This window comes from Daktulosphaira vitifoliae, unplaced genomic scaffold (genome assembly GCF_025091365.1).
Source record: "Daktulosphaira vitifoliae isolate Bord-2020 unplaced genomic scaffold, ASM2509136v1 Scaffold_3, whole genome shotgun sequence".
In the NCBI taxonomy this organism is placed as follows: domain Eukaryota; kingdom Metazoa; phylum Arthropoda; class Insecta; order Hemiptera; family Phylloxeridae; genus Daktulosphaira; species Daktulosphaira vitifoliae.
Window position 1 is genome coordinate 1,020,435 of NW_026099574.1, and position 21,381 is coordinate 1,041,815.

General features: G+C 30.3%; 1 protein-coding gene across 1 annotated transcript in view; it reads left to right on the plus strand.

The window, feature by feature from the left end:
• The window catches only part of LOC126900922 (RRP12-like protein), a 29,370-nt gene that overhangs the window by 7,007 nt on the left and 982 nt on the right, over window positions 1-21,381 (plus strand). Inside the window, exons 8-22 of the mRNA XM_050676957.1 lie at window positions 3,629-3,890; window positions 3,956-4,126; window positions 6,431-6,549; window positions 6,612-6,744; window positions 6,820-7,059; window positions 7,920-8,149; window positions 8,208-8,331; window positions 8,394-8,685; window positions 8,740-8,894; window positions 9,806-10,071; window positions 10,131-10,329; window positions 20,210-20,322; window positions 20,364-20,718; window positions 20,790-20,872; window positions 21,160-21,212. Of these exons, the coding sequence (XP_050532914.1) occupies window positions 3,629-3,890; window positions 3,956-4,126; window positions 6,431-6,549; window positions 6,612-6,744; window positions 6,820-7,059; window positions 7,920-8,149; window positions 8,208-8,331; window positions 8,394-8,685; window positions 8,740-8,894; window positions 9,806-10,071; window positions 10,131-10,329; window positions 20,210-20,322; window positions 20,364-20,718; window positions 20,790-20,872; window positions 21,160-21,212 (2,795 nt within the window). The remainder of the gene's footprint in view (window positions 1-3,628; window positions 3,891-3,955; window positions 4,127-6,430; window positions 6,550-6,611; window positions 6,745-6,819; window positions 7,060-7,919; window positions 8,150-8,207; window positions 8,332-8,393; window positions 8,686-8,739; window positions 8,895-9,805; window positions 10,072-10,130; window positions 10,330-20,209; window positions 20,323-20,363; window positions 20,719-20,789; window positions 20,873-21,159; window positions 21,213-21,381) is intronic.

Sequence of the window (21,381 nt, forward strand, 5' to 3'; positions counted from 1 at the left end):
TTTTAGCTTCGATGCGAAGCTGAGAAGGTATTGGTTTTACTATGATGTGTATTATTTTTTTTGTGTCTGTTACCACTTTTTCTCAGCTCTCACCAAACGGATTTCTTTCAACGATATGTCAAAAGATCACAAATCGTATCTAGCTGAAGACATTACCCTTAAAAATTGAAAAAAATTCCCTCGTTCCCCGCAAATGGGGGAAATATCCAAAAAAATTACAAATTTAAAAATCGCTAATTTTCGAAATTTTTTCACTTTTTTTTCTTAAAACTTCCATAACTTTTTGAAAAATCAACAAATCAACATAATTTTTTTTTATACTAAAACCTTAGATATTTACCTTTCATTTGATATCATTTTTTTGAAAATCTATCACTTAACCTGCTCATTGGGGGGGATTTAAAATGGCAACTTTTTTACAAAAATTAATTTTTTCAACTTAATTTTTGAAAATGTTCCGGAAATACTGCGTCCTTTAAACATATATCAAATTAAAGCTTATTTTATGTACTACAAAATGAAAAAAAAAAATTTGTCCCGACACTTTTTTTTCTACATTTAAACGGCTGCCGTAGTTAAAAAAACACTATTTTTGTGTTAAAATTTTCGATTTTCGATTTTAAATTTTCAACTTAAAAATGCTATAACTTTTTGAAAAATGTATATATCAGCACAAATTTTTTTTTTCTAAATACATTATAAGTACATCTTTCATTTGACATACTTTTTATTAAAATTGGACAATTTCCCCTTATATAGGGGGCGTTCAAAACTTAAAATATTGTAAAAAACATAGATCTTTTTCAACTGAATTTTTGAAAATGTTCCGGAAATACTGCGTCCTTTAAACATATATCAAATTAAAGCTTATTTTATGTACTATAAAATGAAAAAAAAAATTTGTCCCGACGACCTATCTTCTATGCGCAAATGGCTACCATATTCAAAAATATGCTATTTTAACAAATTTTTTTTTTAAATCAAACACTATACAGATTTGCATCGAAGCGTTTTTTATGATAGTGATTTTAATCACTGTCAGATATCATCTATACTGGACCCAACTATGCCACAACCCCACTGTGCTACCGTTTTTTTTTCTAAAAATTGGCATAACTATTGAAAAATGAATGAATAAAAATAAATCTTTTTTATATTGAAACCTTAAATATTTCCCTTTGATTAGATATAATATTTTTGAAAATCTGACCCTTACTTACTCACAGGGGGTATTCAAAATAGCCACTTCAGCACAAAAATTTAACTTTTTCAACTTAACTTATGAAAATATTCCAGGAATACTATGTCTTTTAAATATATGTTAAAATAAAGCTTATATGTACTAAAAGTTAAAAAAAAAAAATCCAGCCCAGTAAGATCGCGGCATTGTGGGGATGTTGCATAGTTGGGTCCAGTATAGATTTAATTTGACAGTAATTAAAATCACTATCATAAGAAACGCTTCGATGCAAATCTGTAGATAGTGTTTAATTTTAAAAAATTGATGAATTATTCCAAAAGCAACATCAACTTCTATTTCCTTAATTATACCCAGATTAGTAATTCTTTTAATTATATAGTATATAATTTTTGAAATTAATTGTTTTCAAATTATTATTTATTTTGATTTTTAATATATTAAAAGTAATAATTTTGAACCTACTTTTTTTTGTCGTTTAAAGTAAAAGTTTTAATAAAAAAGAAAATGAATTTATTACCATAACTTGTAGCTCAACTTGCAAGTTTGAAATTGACATTATTAAATAGAAAAAAATTAAATTGTTAAGATTAATATGCAATCAGGAAATTTTATAATTATTATTTACAGTACATTTATCAGAAAATTTCAATTTTTTTTACATTTTTATCGAAATAGATCACTTAAACAAAAATCATAGTAATAATTTCTAATTAACTTTTGGTGTATAAAAAGATTCTACAATGGAAATATTCGGAATTGAATTAATTTTAATGATTATATATCTAAAAAAAACCCAGCACAGGGGGGTCGCGGCACAGTGGTGACGTGGCATAGTTGGATCAAGTATAATGATATCTGACAGTGATTAAAATCACTATCAAAAAAAAACGCTTCGATGCAAATCTTTAGATAGTGTTTAATTTTAAAAAATTGGTGGATTATTCCAAAAGCTTCATAAACTGCTAGTTCCTTATTAATATCCTGATTAAGACAAAGTATGTNTGGAATATTATAGACTGGTAGTAGCACACACAAAGTTAAAAAATTAATATATATTACAAAGTAAAATTATTTACTTTTGTAGTTGAATACTTTTATCATATCAAATCCAATTCTACAATAAATACTTTAAGAATATTAGAAATTAATTTATTGTAAATTAAATTATTGTTTTTTTTTTTTTTTTTTTAATTGTCTTATATTTAATATTTTTTGTAAAAAATATTTCTTAGCGTTCCTATCACGATAAAACATATTACGGTGCTCTCCCTAAATAAGGTTCTAGATACCTGAAAATATATGTGTTAGTATAACATAAGTAGAATTGTGAATTTAATTAATATTTGTTTTTTTTTTTTACAAGAAAATGTATTTTATCAAATATTTGTTTCAAGTTATGTATAGTTTAAATATGAAATTTTATTTTTCATTTTTCAAAGCAGTAGCTTCCAAACATTTTTTTTACCACATACAAAAAAAATCCACCTATTTCAAATAAAAAATTATAAAAAAAAATTGTTCAGTTATGAAATAATTTATTATGTGTGTCTTAATACTCAAATAAACAAAATAGAAAATTAACTTTAATGAGATTGATGCCTCTAGTGTTCTTATATTAATTCACTGATGTTTGGTTTGTTAGCAATTTCAAGTCCCCTCTATTATAGTTATTTGTAACTGTAAATATATTATAATAATAATAATAACACAGGTGATCAATGAAGGATAAAACGCTTATTATTTCAGAAACTGTTAAGAATTTTCTTTTATTATATCGCTAACAAATAAAGCAGTAACTTAAAAAAATCCATTTTGAAATTATGAGGTATTTGAATTTAGTTTTTACTCTTCTTTTAATAATTTTCATCAAAATATTGACAATTTGGATTGATTTGGAATTAAACTACTAAGAAAATTGGTAAACATATAACAAGTAACTAGAGAGTAATTTTTATTTTCGATATCCTAAAGAGTGAGTTGTTGTCTTATTTGTTGCGCATATTGATATTATTAAATTAAAAATAGTGACTTACATTTAAGAAAATTAATGTGAAGTTTTTTTTTGTAACTTCAGTTAAAAAAAATTTATTTGGGTACTTATAAAGTTTTTTTTTTTAACTAAATATTTTTTCTCTACAAAAATTTAAAATATAAATCTGAAAAACGAGCGTCTTATCTTCATTAAATATCATTTATTATAAATGTTTTATTTGTAAAACTTCTTATTAACTATTTTATAACTTTTATTAAAAATCATGTCAAAAATATTGTCTATATATAGTTCCTTAAATTTTTAAAATAATTAATATTGACATAGGAAACAAAACTTGTATAGTAAAACAATGTATTTAAAATAACTGTTTATAATAATTTATAATCAAAACTAATAAATTAATCAAATTTCATGAAATTTATTAATTATTTTAGGAGTGATTTGTTGTTATGTATTTCTAACTTAAAAAAAATGTTTAAATTATGTATTGAATTATGGAATAATGGTAGTCCTGAATCATTAAAAGCTACTGGATCTACATTACGTGTACTTGTTGAAGATTGTATAGGTTTGGCTACTGAATCTAGTTATACCAACTCTGTGTCTGTATTATTTAATTTAATCATGCAGTGCTTATCATATCACTACAAAAATGCTTGTTCTCAAGTGTTGCATACAATATCAACTTTTTTTAAAGTAAATTTCAATTATAACTATTTTATATTACTACATAATTTAATATTTTTATTTTATTTCCTAAGGTTTATGGCAAGTGTGAACCAAGAATATTTCTAGAATGTGTAAAGTTATTAGGCCAACTAAGAGATTCTAATGAGACTCAATTTGTTAATGAACTCGAATTAACTGTAGGAGCTGCTATTAAATACATAGGGCCTGAATATATAATTTCTGAAAAAGTGATACCATTAAAGGTTTGTTTATGAACTATTTTTTTAATTTATTTATACTATAATTATAATTTATAACTTTGTAAAGTAAAGAAGATATTGATTGTATTATGATACAATTATTTATTTATTTTTTGTGTGTGTGTTTTTTACTACTTTTACTCTGAACCGATTTTTAGCTTCGATGCGAAGCTAAGAAGGTATTGGTTTTACTATGATATTTAACTTAAGATATTTCCTTAACATTTAATAACATTTTTTTGAAAATCTAATACTTAAACTGTCTCAGGGGGTCAAAATAGAAACGTTTTTACAAAAATCAACTTTTAGACGTATCATTGAAAGAAATCGGTCCAGTGAGAGCTGAGAAAAAGTGACATAAAAAAAAACACATCATGGTAAAATTAATACCTTCTCAATTTCGCATAGAAACTAAAAAACTAATAAAAAAAAGTCGTCAAAAAGATTTACTCAAATGAGCATATTATAAAATTTGACTATAGTTGTAAAAACACATCGTTAAATTCAGGTGAAACTAAAAATCATTTTAGCTTCGATGCGAAGCTGAGAAGGTATTGGTTTTACTATGATGTGTTTTATTTTTTTTGTGTCTGTTACCATTTTTTCTCAGCTCTCACCAAACGGATTTCTTTTAACGATATGTCAAAAGATCACAAATCGTATCTAGCGGAAGATATTACTCTCAAAAATTGAAAAAAATTTCCTTCGTTCCCCGTAAATGGGGGAAACCTCCAAAAAAATTACAAATTTAAAAATCGCTAATTTTTGACATTTTTTCAATTTTTTTTTACTAAAAACTGCCATAACTTTTTCAAAAATGAACATATCAATATAATTTTTTTTCTATAAATGCTTGATGTCTTTACCTATCATTTGGTATATTTTTTTCATACATTTAACCCTTTACCTGCCCACAGGGGGGATTTAAAATGACAACTTTTTCACAAAAAATTAATTTTTTAAAGTGTTCCGGAAGGTCTGACACTTTTATATATATCTTAAATTAAAGCTAATGTAATGTTCTTTATTATGGAAAAAAAAATTTGACCTCTGGACTTGTCTTCGTGGTGAAAATGGCTACCCAATGCTATTTTTGTATGAAAATTCTCGATTTTATATTTTACATTTTTTACTATATAACTTATTGAAAAGTGTATGGATCAACACAATATTTTTATGAGGAATAATATTTTCCCCTTAATAATCCCTTTTTCATTTGACATACTTTATCTTAATCAGGATATTAATAAGGAAATAATAGATCATATAGCTTTTGAAATAATCCACAAATTTTTTAAAATTAAACACTATTTAAAGATTTGCATTGAATCTTTTTTTTGTATAGTGATTTTAATCACTGTCAGATATCATACTTGATCCAACTATGTCACGTCACTACTGTGCTGCGACCCCCTTGTGCTGGGTTTTTTTGAAATAAAAATGATATATTTTATTATTAACTTTTTTACAATTTTTTAGTTATTATTAAAATCACTATTATAAAAATTGTAAAAATAAAATTATAAAATTCTGTAAATATCATTTAACTTTTAGAAGAAATTTTGATGATATACAAGTATAATGAATAAATTCATGTTATAGAATTTAAATTTAGATAAAATTGATATTCAAAATTTCTATTTTAATTTACACTGAGATTATTATAAAGTAGTTGTATATTTTATTCTATGACAAACGTGTATCAAAAATATAAATACAGATTTATAAAAAAAAGAAGAAGAAAATTAACATTCTTTAATTTAATTTATCCTGTCGACAATACAAAATTTGTTATATTAATTTCTATAATGTGTATTATATTTAAAAATTATTAAAGTATAATTTACCTATAGCAATGAAGATATAATTATGGAAATAAGAATTCATGCTGCTTTTGGATAAATTCATCAATTCTTTCTAATTGTGCTTTTATAAATATTTATTGTAATTTTAATTATAGAATATGTAATCNTTTATTGTAATTTTAATTATAGAATATGTAATCAGAATATAAATAAGGAAATAAATAGATATTTATTTTGCTTTTGGAAAAATTCACCAATTCTTAAAATTAAACACATTTAAAACTAAAATACAAATTTGCATTGAAGCGTTTTTTATAATAGTGAATATAATCACTTTCAGGTATAATTTATACTTGTCCTAACTATGTGGCATTTCTACTGTGTTAGAGTTAAAACTGTTGATTTTTCTTAAAACTATTTTTGATATTGATTACATAGTAATTAATTAAATTTTTAATAATTTATTATATGATTGTTGTTTAAATGTACAATTTTTGTTCAGATTGATGATGTTGGGGAATTTAAGCGTAGTTGGTTACTACCTGTTTTAAAAGATAGCATAACAAATTCTACCTTAGAATGTTTTAATGGTCAATTTTTACCTTTAGCACTTCATTGTCGGTAAATATGAAACGTTATTTCAAAAAAAGCTTGATTTATTTAATTAAATTAATATAATTTAGAGAAAAGTATGAGAGTGCTTTAAAAGCTAATGATAAAATTTCTGGTATAAGTTTTGATCTCCTTGAATCTCAAATATGGTCTCTGTTGGTTAGTTTTTGCACAAATCCTTCAGATATATCAACATCATTTCAAGTAAGTTCATTATTCACTAAAAAAATTTAAAATATTAATATGCTTTCTAATTATGATTTGTAAAATGTCACTTAGAAAATAGCTAAAACAATGGGTATAATTTTAAGTAATCGTAAAGAATTGAGAGATATTATTCTCCTATCCCTAAGAAAGCTCATTGATTTTGCATCAAGTGATGCAGCTAATCCAGATGACAAAATTCAGCTTGGTCATTTTGCCAAAAACTTTTTGCCTATATGTTTAAATTTGTATACAAATCCATCACATGGAACTGATGAAGAAGCAACAAGAGTTTCTGCCTTAGAAACTATTAAAGTAAGCAAACATAGTAAAAGTGTATGAACATCAATAATCTCAAAAATTAAATTAATTAACAATTATTTTAAAATTATTGATAATTTTTTAGTCATCTATTTAAAATAAATAAAAGTTATCTATTCAACTTCTTAATGCTTATTTAATTAAATTTGATTGATTAAAACAAAAATTATTTTTAAATTTTCATTATTTCAAGATTTTAATATTAAAATTATCTTAAAAAAAAAAAATAAATAAATAAAGATTGTATAAATTATTAACTGCAAAAATTACTTATACTATTGACACACTTACACCTTATACTGCTGAACCAATAAAGTAAATTAATAATAATATTTAGCTTTTCTATGAAACTCAATTTTTGTTTTAACTGTCTTGCATCTCTTAAAAAGTAACCTCTTATACTTAACCAATTAAAAAACTTCCTAGTTTTAATAAGAACCAAGGTATATTAACATTAAACACAAAATATATAATAATAGGAGTCTCAACAATATTATTTTAGACATTATTGGGTATTAAATATTTTCAGAATTCAATTTCTGTAATATAAAGATTGAATAATATTGAAATTTTTTAATCTTTTTACTGAATTATTAGTTTGAACTTGTGTTGTTTCTCAATAATTGGTTTATTTATAATTCTGACGTTATATAGTAGTTTTACAACTTTTAGAATTAAGTATTATGAAAGATGTGTTATATAAATTAATTATCCCTTCTGTTTTTCCTTTAATTAAAATGAAAAAGTAACACAATTAGATTTGTTCTACCTTGTATGTGTGCTAATCTAACTTATAACTATAGTATATATATTATTTTTTTATATTTTTTAAGTTGTACTAAATTTAAATTTAGGTGTACCTGACATTATCCGATAAAGATCTTAAAGAACAGTTATTCAATAAATGTTGTGAAATGATTGATAACTCAAAGGATGCAGAAACTATAGTTCTAGAGAGTATTCTTGATATTGTTAGAGTTCTAATTCCACATCAATCTGTAAAAACTTTAAAAACTTTTTTCGACTCAAGAATATCAAAAATTAAGAAAATTAAAAACTTTAAAGAGGAAAAAAAATATTTTAGGTATTTTAAATTTTAACTATTTAGTTGGGTTTTATTAAATAAAAATTGTTTCTCATAGAATTTTAGAAGATATCTGTTCATCAAAAACACAAACATGTAATTCTTTTATTAAAAAAAATAATGAACACTTACGAAATTTTATAATTTCTACAACACAAGATGTAGCAGCTACAAGTCGAGGAGTATGTATTTCTGATAAAAAAAAAATGTTTCCAATTACTTACAATTAATATTTATTCACTAGCCACGATTGCGTTGTTTATTTCATCTTTTGGATCATATTAATGATAATTGTCTTATGCAAAGTATTGTAATTCATTTACCAGAAGCAGTACTTTGCTGTAAAGGTGCTAATGTAAACAAACGTTGTCGTGAATGTGCTTTTGTATTAATCAATAAAATGGCTTCATTGTTATTCAAAACCGAAAATGGCGTGGATAACTTTTTGAATGCATTATCAGCTGGATTAGCTGGTTCTATTCCTATGATAAGTTGTACTATTCTTGCAGTAGCCTCTGTTCTTCATAATTGTAAAAGTATGTCACTGTAGTAATGTAGCAATATTATGTTTTAATTAAATAATGTTTTAGGTGAAATCAGTACTAATCATCTTGAAACAATAATTAGTAATATAGGTTTACTAGCTACAACAGGAACTAGAGAAGTTGTTGGGTCTGCTTTGAGTTTTTTTAAAGTAATCATTACATCATATTCTAATGATATACTACCTTTTCTTCTAACTATAGTAAGTAAGCAGAAAATGTAATAATTTGAATTATTAAATAATAATACATTTTTAAAGGGTTTTGTAAATTTAGTAGATATTTGCAAAATTTCGGGGAGAATGAAATTTAAATTTATTTTGAGTTTAACAAACTTATAAGATTAAGTGGATATTGTTAAAAGTACATACTATTTTTTGGCTCGTATGTGTATGTTTGTGTTAGTAATTATAAACATTTAACTATTTTTTAATTTACCAAATAAAACTTTAAAATATTTATTTTATCAATTAAACATTTAAACGATACATATGTAAAATCTTATGAAGTGCTCATGAATAATAACATTTCAATTTATCAATTTTTACATCGAAACATTTTAAACAGGAGAATTATGATGAGTTTAAAGTCATTTTTATTAAACCTAATTTTATATCTTATGAATTGAAATTCAAAATATATACTCAAGGTCAAATAAGTTGACTTATCTCATAAATTTGAAAATAGAATCGTTAAAAAATTCTATGTATTAAAAAAAATAGTATGAATTATATTCTTAATTTATTTATTGTATAAACCTAAGATTTTATATTACAATATAAACACAAATAACTAGAGTTTTTTTATTAATGGTGGTTGGGTATTAATATGTTAAGTCACAAAATTGTAAAGACTATTTTTGTACATAAAAAATATATCTTCTCAACGTCAAAGCTAAAACAATAAAAAAACTTTTATAAAATTTACTATGTATGATAAATATACAGGGTAGTGTTCAGTATTGAATATAATTTAAAGTAATTTTATTTTAGTTATAAATGTCGTATTATGATAAAACTAAATTATTCTTTTGAATTGAAAATCGTAATTTAACGTCTCATTTTTGCACATTATTTAATGTAGTGATATGGTTGTGACAGTAATTTAATTTTAGGTAGGCTCTCTATCGAGAATGACAAATGATTGCAAAAGAAAATTTCGTCAAGAAACTAAAAGTATTTATCAAAGATTAATTCGTAAATTTGGACCGGAGTTAATTATTAAATTTGTACCACATTCTGATAATCAAACATTAGTACGTTTGCGGGCACTGAACAAGGAATCCATTCGAAATCAAAAAAAAAAAAAGGAGATGAAATTTAAAGGGAAAAAAGAAAATATCATCAATTCTGATTTTAATCTTAAAACTAAACCAAAAACGTAATAAATGCCAGATTATAATGTACGAGTTATTTTTATTAATTTGAATTATCAATTAGGTTTGAAGAAATATTGGCAGAATGTGAACATGATGATATAATGATACCTAAATTTGACAAAAAGCAATTAAATAAAAATACAGGGAAAAAAAATAAAAAAATTGAAAATTATTTACATGAAAAAGAAGATGATATATTAGATTTTACTGAAGCTACTACAAATAAAAAAATTTTGCGTAAGTTAATGTTTTATATTATTATTTAATACCTTACAATAATTATAATCTTAATGATTCAAATTCATGAAAAGATCTTAATTAATAAAGAAATGGAGGCAAAGTCAGATTAACAGGGCAAGTAAGTGCCTCAGAGCTGATGAATATAAGAAGACAACCTTTTTTTAAATAATTTTATTGCTTTTGAAAAGATGTTTAATTAAAAGGCTAACTTAAAATATCTCTTGTGACTCAGCATTAATCCAGTCCTAAATAAAAACTAGATTTAAACTTAGCTTTAAAAAATTATCTTGATCAAGAATATTTCACCCCATTAGATAAAACTAACAACAATTTAATATAATATAAATATCTTATGGATTCAATATTGGTAAATAGAATATATTTTATAGTAATTATAGACATTTTATGTTGTTAGATAGTATACAGAGTGATTGTTTAAATATGATTCACACAATAACTCAAAAAAAATTTATTTTTGAAGGGAAACTTTTACAGAGGGTCCGAAAAAAACATAATCTCACATCACACGGTTGGCCATCATAAACGGATTTTTAGTTTTATTAGTTTATTTTTCTCAACTTAAAAAAAGCAAAAAATTTCAAATAAATTTAACTTTATGTTTTATATTCTAAAGGTCAGATTAAAATATATATAATTATATACTTGAGTAAAAACTCAAATTAATGTTTTTTAAAAATATCATGTTTTCACTACATATTATTGTAGTGTTTTTTGAATCAAACAATATTTTCCTTACCAAAAATCTTAAATTTTCAATAGTTACTGAGTAAACGAGTGTCTTATCCTTAATGAATCACCCTGTATATATATATAACAAATAATAGGTATATACCTAATATATCTATTAAAAACAAAAATTGTGTTGGGTCAATCCATGACAAATCATCCAGAAGTGTATTCACGGCCATCTTTTATTCCTTTAAAGGGTTAAAATACATAAATATACACACCCTAGAAGTACAACAAAACAAAAAACACATAATATGAGATTTAAATTGTGTAAATCTATTCTTGGGAATAGGGAAAAACAGATATTTATCGATTAATAACAGTAGCACAAGTAGCCTTAATATATCATTTACTGATATTTATGAAGACAGAATATTCTAACTACTAGAATAAAACCATGGTTATTTATTAAAATATTTTACAATATTATCGTAATAATTTAATTAATTTTTTATTTTGCAACTAAAAAATGAATTGAATAATTATATTGTATATGTAATATATTACATATACAATAATATATAAAACAATTACAAAAATAAGATTTATAAACAACAAAAACTATTATTTACTTACTATTATTATTAAATTATTTGATTTTGAGCGGATTTTTACTGATTTTCTAATGCTAAATTTTACATATAACACTTTTTCCTCAAACTTCAAATTTTTATGGTGTATTAAGCAGATATATAACTAAAAATAAAATTTGGAAAATACGTCCCTCAACAGAAATAATGCACCTAGAATATGTGTATTTTTATAAAATGTGTAACTGTGTAGACCTCTTAATCCTAAGAAAATTGTTTTAAATATTTGAAATTTAGTTGAAACATAGATTATACACTACAATACCACATATGAAAATCACTCTACAAAATTTTTTTTTAATTTAAACCTTTACTACTTGTCTACAGCAGGGGATTTAAAATAGCAACTTATTCATAAAAGTCAATTTTTTTTTAAAACATATATCCAATTAAAGCTTTTGTTACATACTAAAAATTAAAAACCCAGCACAGAGGCGTCGCGGCATAGTTGTGTCCATTATAGATTTAATCTGACAGTGAATAAAACCACTATCATTAATTCTAAAAAATTAGTGGATAATTAAAAAATGAACATAGTTTCAGGTGTTTAGCACTTCAACGATCTATATTTGTCTACTTAAATTAAAAATTATATTTTTTTGAACATTATTATTTTTTTAACTATAATAAATAAAATAATATTTATACATATACATTTTTTCACATATTTTTATTTTANTATCTTTAGTTACACATTATTCTTGAATTATTAACTATGTAATACTTTTTAAGTTCATCCCTTATGCCTGGTAAGGGTGTCAACTTTGTTTTTTTAAATGGTAACACATATTTTTAATTTAATAAAATGTTTGAGTTTTTAATTCAATAGTAAATGGCATTTGAATTTTTAATGAAACTTAATTTGTTTATTAGATATAAACATTTAAAGTTTCAAATTTTTGAAACATTTGAAAAGGTTGTAATGAAGTGTTGAAACTTTTAAAATAATAGAGTATAAAAAATAAGCTGTTTAATTATTTTTCTGTTATAAATATATTGTTATCACATGTAAAAAATTCATTAAATAATTAAAAATAATATATAAAAATATTTGTTTTTACATAACGTTTTTTTTTTGTGTTTAGACTTTTATTGAAAAAATTACTCGATAACCTCTGATATAGGTTTTATAAAATATTCTTCAAAAATTCGAGGTCAAAATTTTTCCAAATGATTTAAAATTTTCAGAATATTATTTTTTTATACTAAAGAAAAAAATGGATGGGTATCCCGAAAGAAATTCGAAAAATTAGGACCACCCTAATATACAAGTTGTAACAGATCCTAACTAAGAACTCATATAACTTATAATATACATTTTATACTTTTTTGAACCAATTATCATAATATAAGACTGCATTTAAAATATGTTTTGTTATTTTTCGCAATTACAAAAAATTATTTTAAAAAATTAATTTTTTTTTAAGATTTCTAAATTTAAAAAAAAACCAAAGAAGAGTTTTTGGTATCAACCAAAACCTTGGCCAAACATGAAACACATGTAGTTCACATATGAAAATGTTTTTAAGATTTTGTAATAAAATAATCATTTCTGTAAAAAGCTCTTGTTCAAACGTTACTACTTTTATGGAAAATAAATCAAGTACTGTCGCTAGTAAATAATGTAAATTGAAAATATTTGCGTCTTCTACATATATGGACTAACATTTGATACCATAGAAAAATCATAACAAATTTTAAAATGCTATATGAACATAACTACTGAAATAATATAAAAGTTTTTGGTATCAAATTTTTCCGTAAATTTTATCTATAAAATGGAGATATTTAAATATCAAAAAAAAAATATTTTTGTAATTGCGAAAAAAAATAAAAAAAATCTTAAATATACACCTAGAATGCAAAAATTGATTTAAAAAAATACCCAGCACAGGGGGATCACACCACAGTAGTAACGTGCCATAGTTGGGTGAAGTATAATCATATCTGACAGTGATTAAAATCACTATCATAAAAAACGCTTTGATGCAAATCTTTAGATAGTGTTTAATTTTAAAAAAATTGGTGGATTATTCCAAAAGTTACATGATTGCTATTTCCTTATTTATATCCTGATTAAGATAAAGTATATCGAAAGAAAGATGGATATAAATATTATTTCTTATAAAAAAATTGTATTGATCCATAGACTTATGAATAAGTTATAGCATTATAAAGTTAAAAATGTAAAACCGAGAATTTTCACATAAAAGTAGCATTTGGTAGCCATTTTCACCATGAAGATAAAATAAAGTCCTAAATTTTTTTCCATGATTAAGTATATTACAATAACTTTAATTTAAGTCATATATAAAAGTGTCAGTCTTTCCGGAACACTTTCAAAAGTTAAGTTGAAAAAGTTAATTTTTTATGAAAAAGTTGCCTTATTGAAATCCTACCCTATGTGCAGGTAAAGTGTCAAATGTTCACAAAAATATATCAAATGATAGTGAAATACCTAAGGTATCTATATAAAAAAAAAAAAATTGAAAAAAATGTTAAAATTTACCAATTTGTAAAACTGTAATTTTTTGGGAGATTTTCCCCATTAACGGGGAACAAGGTAATTTTTTTCAAACTTTAAGGGTAATGTCTTCGACTAGGTACAGTTTGTGATCTTTTGACGTATTATTCATAAAATTCGGTCCAGTGAGAGCTAATATTGAGTGACAGACATACAAAAAAAAACACATTCTAGTAAAATTAATACCTTCTTAGCTTCGCATCGAAGCTAAAAAGTATAAAATGTTATGTAGATCTTAAGTTATATGAGTTATTAGTTAAATCTGTTCTACTTTTATGTAATTATAAATATATATATATATATAATTTAATAGTATATTTCATTCAAATTTTTAACATAACTTTATTAATTTATTAGTTGTAAAACTTTAAAGTTACAATTTTTTTTATTAATATATATATATATAAGAGATTACAAATACAGGTAGCTAATTGGTATTTTATGCTGTCATAATGCTCCATGTCTATGATCATGGAGCATTTATTGTCAATTATGACTATCAACTGACATGCTTAAAATATAGTTGCATATAAGGCATAATGTTGTGAGTGTATTTATAAATACACCAACTAACAATACAGAANTCATATTAACATTATTCAGTATTATAATTTAATTGTGTTTTTTTTTTTTTTTTTATCTTTGAATCGACATCAGGGGGGAGTACTGCCTTTGCTTTGCTTTCCCCCGAGATGCCATCGTTTATTTATTTTAATAACTCCTTTTACATTTGCTATGTTTTTAATCTATTCTAATACTAAACATTCTTATTTTGCTACATTTATTATCTTAATTCTACTGTACATTATTTATGTACATTATTTACATTACAAATATACAGTTTTGAGCCCTGCTCCCTGATCTGTCCATTTATCTTCTTAGGTCGTCTCACCAGACCGCCACCTTCGAGTCACGTACCCTGCCTCCGCCTTTCCTCGCACTCTTTTGTCACCAGTATGTTCTCCACGTATGTCCTTACCAGATCCCAATCCTGTCTGCTCCTCAGCATGATTCGAACCATGCTCTCCGGTGTGACTTGTGCATTCAGGTATGCTTCCAAAGTCATAAGCTCCCTACACCAGCGCCCACACTGGAAGAACGTGTGTTCTGCAGTGTCGAATTGTGCCCCACAGGACACGCACTTTGGACTGCCCACTCTCTTATACTTGTAGAGGTAGTTCTGAAAACATCCATGACCCGATAAGAACTGAGTCATGTGGAAATCAACCGCTCCGTGTTTACGTTCCACCCATTGCCTAACGTTCGGAATGATACGCCTCGTCCATGCACCAGAGCCTCCACTATCCCATTCAGCCTGCCACCATTCCATGACGTCCTCTTGCATCGTTTGCGTAAGATATGCCTCCCCTGAACGTTCTGCTTGCCTCAACCTGCTCCGGCTGCGGGCAAGTAAGTGTGCTGGTGTTACCCCGGCCACCACCATAATCGCCTCCGTCGACACTGTCCTGTAGGCACTGACCACTCTTAATGCGATGGCACGCTGCGGGCTCAGGAGTAATTGCCTGTGGTTTGTGTACACCAAAGAGGGGCTCCATATAGGGGCCGCATAGAGCAGCAGACTATTGACCACGGATGCTAGCAGCCTCCTCCTATCCGGACTGGGTCCCCTTATGTTCGGCATCAGCCTCGCCAAGGCAGAAGCGGTAACCAGCGCTTTTGCTCTCTTCCTTGTGATGTGTTCCTTGTAACCTAGATTTGCACTGAGCACCACTCCCAGGTACACAATATGTTTCTTTATCGCTATCTGGTGCCCCTGTATTGTGAAATTCGGTCTAATGTATCCTCGCTTCTTAGTTAGCATAATCGCCTCCGTCTTGCCACAAGAAAGCCGCAATCCGTTACTCACCATCCATCTGCTTACGCATAATAGTACAAAGTTCATCTCTTCTTCCAACATAGAACTACTGGAGGCAGTGCCTATGATGGCAAGGTCGTCTGCAAACGCCACCATGTGAAAACCTTCCGGCAATGCTATGCCCAGTATCTCATCGTAGAAAATGTTCCACAGCAATGGTCCAATAGTGGATCCTTGGGGGACACCGCACAACACATCCAATTTCCCCTCGTCCGTGTGGAGTTTTCTGTCCCTAAAGTACTCCCGTAACACTATCCTCAGGTATGAGGGTACTTTCTTCCTTCCTAGAGCTTCTCCTATCTTCTCCCATGGGGCGGAATTGAATGCATTCGCAATATCCAATGACACCAAACCACATAGTTTCCTCCGTCTCAGCGGGCCATCATTCGCCGCGTGGACTATATCCTTCACCCTCTCCAGGGCGTCGATAGTTGATCTCCTCCTCATGAATCCAAACTGGTTTTCCGAGATTTGGAATGAAGGTTGCGCGAGGTGCTTCTCCAGTCGTCTCTTCAACACCCTTTCAAACAACTTCCCAATGGTGTTCACTAGACTCAGTGGCCTGTAGGAAGACGGTAGATCTAGCGGTTTGTCCTTTTTCCTGATCAGTACCAGTCTGGATTCTTTCCATTTATCTGGAAAGCACCCCCTTCTGAGGCAATTATTAAAAACTTCTGCCACTTCTTTCGGTTTCTTGGTACATAACGCCTTTAATATGAAGTCCGGAATGCCGTCCGGGCCGGGCGCTTTATTCGATGGTAGAGCTTGTGCAATTTCTTTGATCTCGCTTTCTGACACTTCCTCTATTTCAGCTTGATCCTCACATATATGCCAATCGACCATCGGTCTGACGGGGAAAAGTCCCCGTAGAATGCTCTGTAACCGGCCTGGCAATGTCAGTCCAGGTATAGGTCTTCTACCAACCATTTTCTTCATAACTATACGGTACGGAATACCCCAAGGACGATCCTCCACCGTCTCGCACAGCTTTTTCCAGCTCTCCTCCTGACTCTTCCTGATAGCTATCCTAAGATTTTTTAGAGCCTCCTTAGCTGCAATTTGTAGATACCTGCACTCGTCTTGACCCCTGCGCTTTCTCACNAAAAAAGACCAAAGTAAAAAACTTCCCTTTGGTAAGTCCTCCTGGCAATGAATGACTCTTTGCGCAGTTCCGCTATCTCCTGAGTCCACCAATGCGCCGGTCTTTTGCCTCCATGGTAGGACTTACGTGGCATAGATGAGTCACAAGCCGCTTTTAGGTAACTGGTTAGCGCTTCGTGAGAACCTGCTGCAATACCCTCGCTACTATAGTCAGCAGAGTAGCTATTCTCTAGAAAAATATCGAGCTGCTCCTGGTTGAATTTTCTCCAACTCCAACCCGTAACCTGCGGCCGATCCGATCTCGGTTCTCTTGCCGCTAAGTCAAACTGAATATATCTATGATCGCTCGCCGTCTCTATGTCCAAAACTGCCCAATTTGTGGTTTTGTGCCGCAGCTCTCTTGATACCAAAGTGACATCTAAGATGGATTCCTGCGGCGCCCTCACAAAAGTTGGCTTTCTCCCCTCGTTGCAGACCACGAGATTCAAGGACGATATGACGTCCGCCAAAACATTCCCTCTGGGATCTGACGATTCCGGTCTCTTAGCATTAAAATCACCAGCCAAGACCACCCGCTTACCAGCGTCCCTCACGCTCTCTGTTATTTTGTCCAACAGCAATATGAACTCCTCTATCAATACATTCGGTGAACAATATACACTGTAAATTCTGACACCCTGCATTTCCACCCATCTGAATCCATCTTCTGCGGGACTTACCTCCTGTACCGCCGCTCCATGACCAATGTATATAGCTGATCTGTTAGATGTGTCGCTATACCACCCTCTATCTTCACCAGCATTTCTGTACTGTTCGCTTATTATCGCTACTTGCATTTGTCGTTCCGCCACTGTGTGTAGCATCAGATCTTGCGCTACTCTACCCCTCCCTAGATTTATTTGCAAAATTTTGATCATTGGACGATCGTATGGCTCTCCTTCCACAATAGCTCCTGGAACACCTCCCGAAATCCAGTGGACTCCCGACATTCTTTAACAAAATGACCTAATTGTCCACACCCTCGGCAGCACTTGGATCTATCTACCCCTTGACATTCTCGTGTTTCGTGGCCTCCCGCAAAGCAACGGAAGCACCGTTTGTTGTCCTTCCAAAGAAGCATCTTGTAATACACATATCCTACTCTAATGCGGCCAATTTCAGCAGCTTTATTAGCCGCTTCGACTCCAACTGTCACTATGGCCATTTTTTGACCCCTAGTTGTGTCCCTCAGTGATACTTTAACTTCCCCAATTGATCCAGTTGCCAGCGTAAACTCTTCCGCTACCTCCTCCATTGTCGTCACCCCGTCGAGACCAAAAATTCCTACTCTAGCTGTTTGTTTGAGCGTGGATACACTGCCGCTGTCGCCTACAGCTTGACTCAACACCTCATTAATACTTCCTAGGTTGGTCGAGCCCCTGTTCATCACTACTAACAGGTGGCCCGCCTCCGACTTCCGCATCGATACAATTTCCTCCTTATATTCTTTGAGTGCCGGGGCAGCTCTCACCTTCTTCAGGGCTTCTATGTATGACATGGTTCCTGTTTTCACCATCACTGCAGGTTGTTTGTGCCTTACTGGCTTCGATTTGCTCATTTCAGGATTCCTCCCGGCCGCCTCTGCCGCTGACCTGCTAATAACTTGTAATCCGTGTCCAAGAGGCTGTTTCTCCCTGCCACTGGTCATGGCTGCTTTTATCTGACCATCCAAGTGTCCGTCTTCCCTATGCAAAGTGTGCACCTTCATAGTAGATTTCAACTCCTCCAAAGAATCCAATATTTTGTCTAATTTCCCTTCAGCGGGCACTCCTTCCTGCACCACAGTGTTATCCAACCCTTCCATGATTTTTCTTTGCCAAACTTTTCTAGTCTTGTCTGCAAGATCCCTGGTTTCCTTTACCTTTGAGTAACACAAAGTAATATTCCCTATACCAGTTTTAATCTTGCTGTGTACGGTCCTCGCTTCAGGTAGTTTAAGGAAGTTTCTTATTTCCTCAATTCTCCTACCCAATGTATCCAGTTCCCTTTTTTATCACTCGCTAATTCCCTCAATAGGGTGGTTGCGTTTTCCAACGTATCACTCTCCAGGCTATCCACCCATCTAATCCTTTGTTTCTTCACTTGCGACTCCACCAGTCTGTCAATAACCACGTCCATCGGAGCAACACCATCACCCCCACTTCCAGTAGCTTTCCTCGCTGTGCCCCGATCAATTTCCATTGCCGAATCCGAAGTCATCGTCAGCGTAATCAGATCGTGCTCAGACCTATTTTCTCTCCCCTGACTTAGCTCCATTTCGTTTGTTCGTCCCCAAAGAGTGTGGGCTGCCTCTAAAGCCCGTATTACCCTTCTAAGACGTCAGATTTCCACTAGAATTGTCACTCCGTGGTAAAAGTGTACACCTGAGGTGTCCACCAAATTTAGGGCCAATCGGCCCAAAATTGGGGAAAATCCCTAGAAAGGGATTTTATCACTACGAAGTGAGGGCGTACCTCCTAGAGAATCCGAAAACAAAATTTTTTCCGAAAAAACCAACTTCCTAGCTCCAATACCAACCGAGATAGAGCTAACTCAAAAAGTGAGGTGGGGGGGTCAAATCCCACTTTCTGGTGGTGATTCGCCAGCAGCCCACTGGATGTTTGCCACCGGTCCGGTCGATGTCGAAGGTATATTGAATGTGCTATGCACTTTCTAAGCTTCCGGGGGGTGGGGTAGCTAAGAAAAATCGACTAAGTCCAAATACTCCGCGTACGTTATAGCGAACGCCGTACTGTTGTACCACCAGGGCTTACCTAGAAATGGTACAACTAACACACACACGAATATGGATGCCACCAGTAGGCCGTTGGCGTGGCCGTCGGCTCTATTCTAAAACCACGTGTTTGTAATACTTACATATTACGTAGCCTGTGCCAAACTCAGTAATAGTTAATTACGTGTAACACGTTCAATTTTGGTCGGACCGACTCGAAAACGACACCGGTCCGAACGCGCACTTTTTAGCACGTTTCAAAATTTTAATTTCAAAAAACTGTTAACTAGAACGCTAGTAATAATAGAAACACAGCGGAGCGACGCATAAACACATGTTCACTGTACAACAGCCACCGCCATTCATTGCCATGAGGACTTACCAAAGGGTGAGAAAGCGCAGGGGTCAAGACGAGTGCAGGTATCTACAAATTGCAGCTAAGGGGCTCTAAAAAATCTTAGGATAGCTATCAGGAAGAGTCAGGAGGAGAGCTGGAAAAAGCTGTGCGAGACGGTGGAGGATCGTCCTTGGGGTATTCCGTACCGTATAGTTATGAAGAAAATGGTTGGTAGAAGACCTATACCTGGACTGACATTGCCAGGCCGGTTACAGAGCATTCTACGGGGACTTTTCCCCGTCAGACCGATGGTCGATTGGCATATATGTGAGGATCAAGCTGAAATAGAGGAAGTGTCAGAAAGCGAGATCAAAGAAATTGCACAAGCTCTACCATCGAATAAAGCGCCCGGCCCGGACGGCATTCCGGACTTCATATTAAAGGCGTTATGTACCAAGAAACCGAAAGAAGTGGCAGAAGTTTGTAATAATTGCCTCAGAAGGGGGTGCTTTCCAGATAAATGGAAAGAATCCAGACTGATACTGATCAGGAAAAAGGACAAGCCGCTAGATCTACTGTCTTCCTACAGGCCACTGAGTCTAGTGAACACCATTGGGAAGTTGTTTNAAAATTGTAAAAATCCATTGTTAATTCAGGAGAAACTAACAATCATTTTTTTAGAAATGATTTATATAGCAACATGTACACGTATTTAAAACAAATTGAGACATACAGAAATTTGGAAATTACAGAAGCATAAAACTTATGAGTCATAATATAAAGATTTGGAAAAAGTTAATAGATAAAATAATAAAAAGTGACACATTGGTAACTAAAAGTCAATACTGATTTATGTCTGGAAAGGAAACGACTAGAAAAGTAAAAAGAGAAGATAACAAAACTTTATAAAGTGTTCATAGGTTTAAAGAAGGCGTGAGGCAAAGTACCAAGAGAGGTTTTAAAGTAGGCGATGGTCGGTAGTTTACAATAAAAAACCCTTTTTATTATAAATAAATAGACAGTATTGATTATACTTCAATAATTAAAATTAATTTTTTTCACTTAGGTACGCCAGTGCCTAGTTTACTACTATTAAAAACTAGAAGGTCTTGATTACACCATCCATGCCTACTTTACATTAC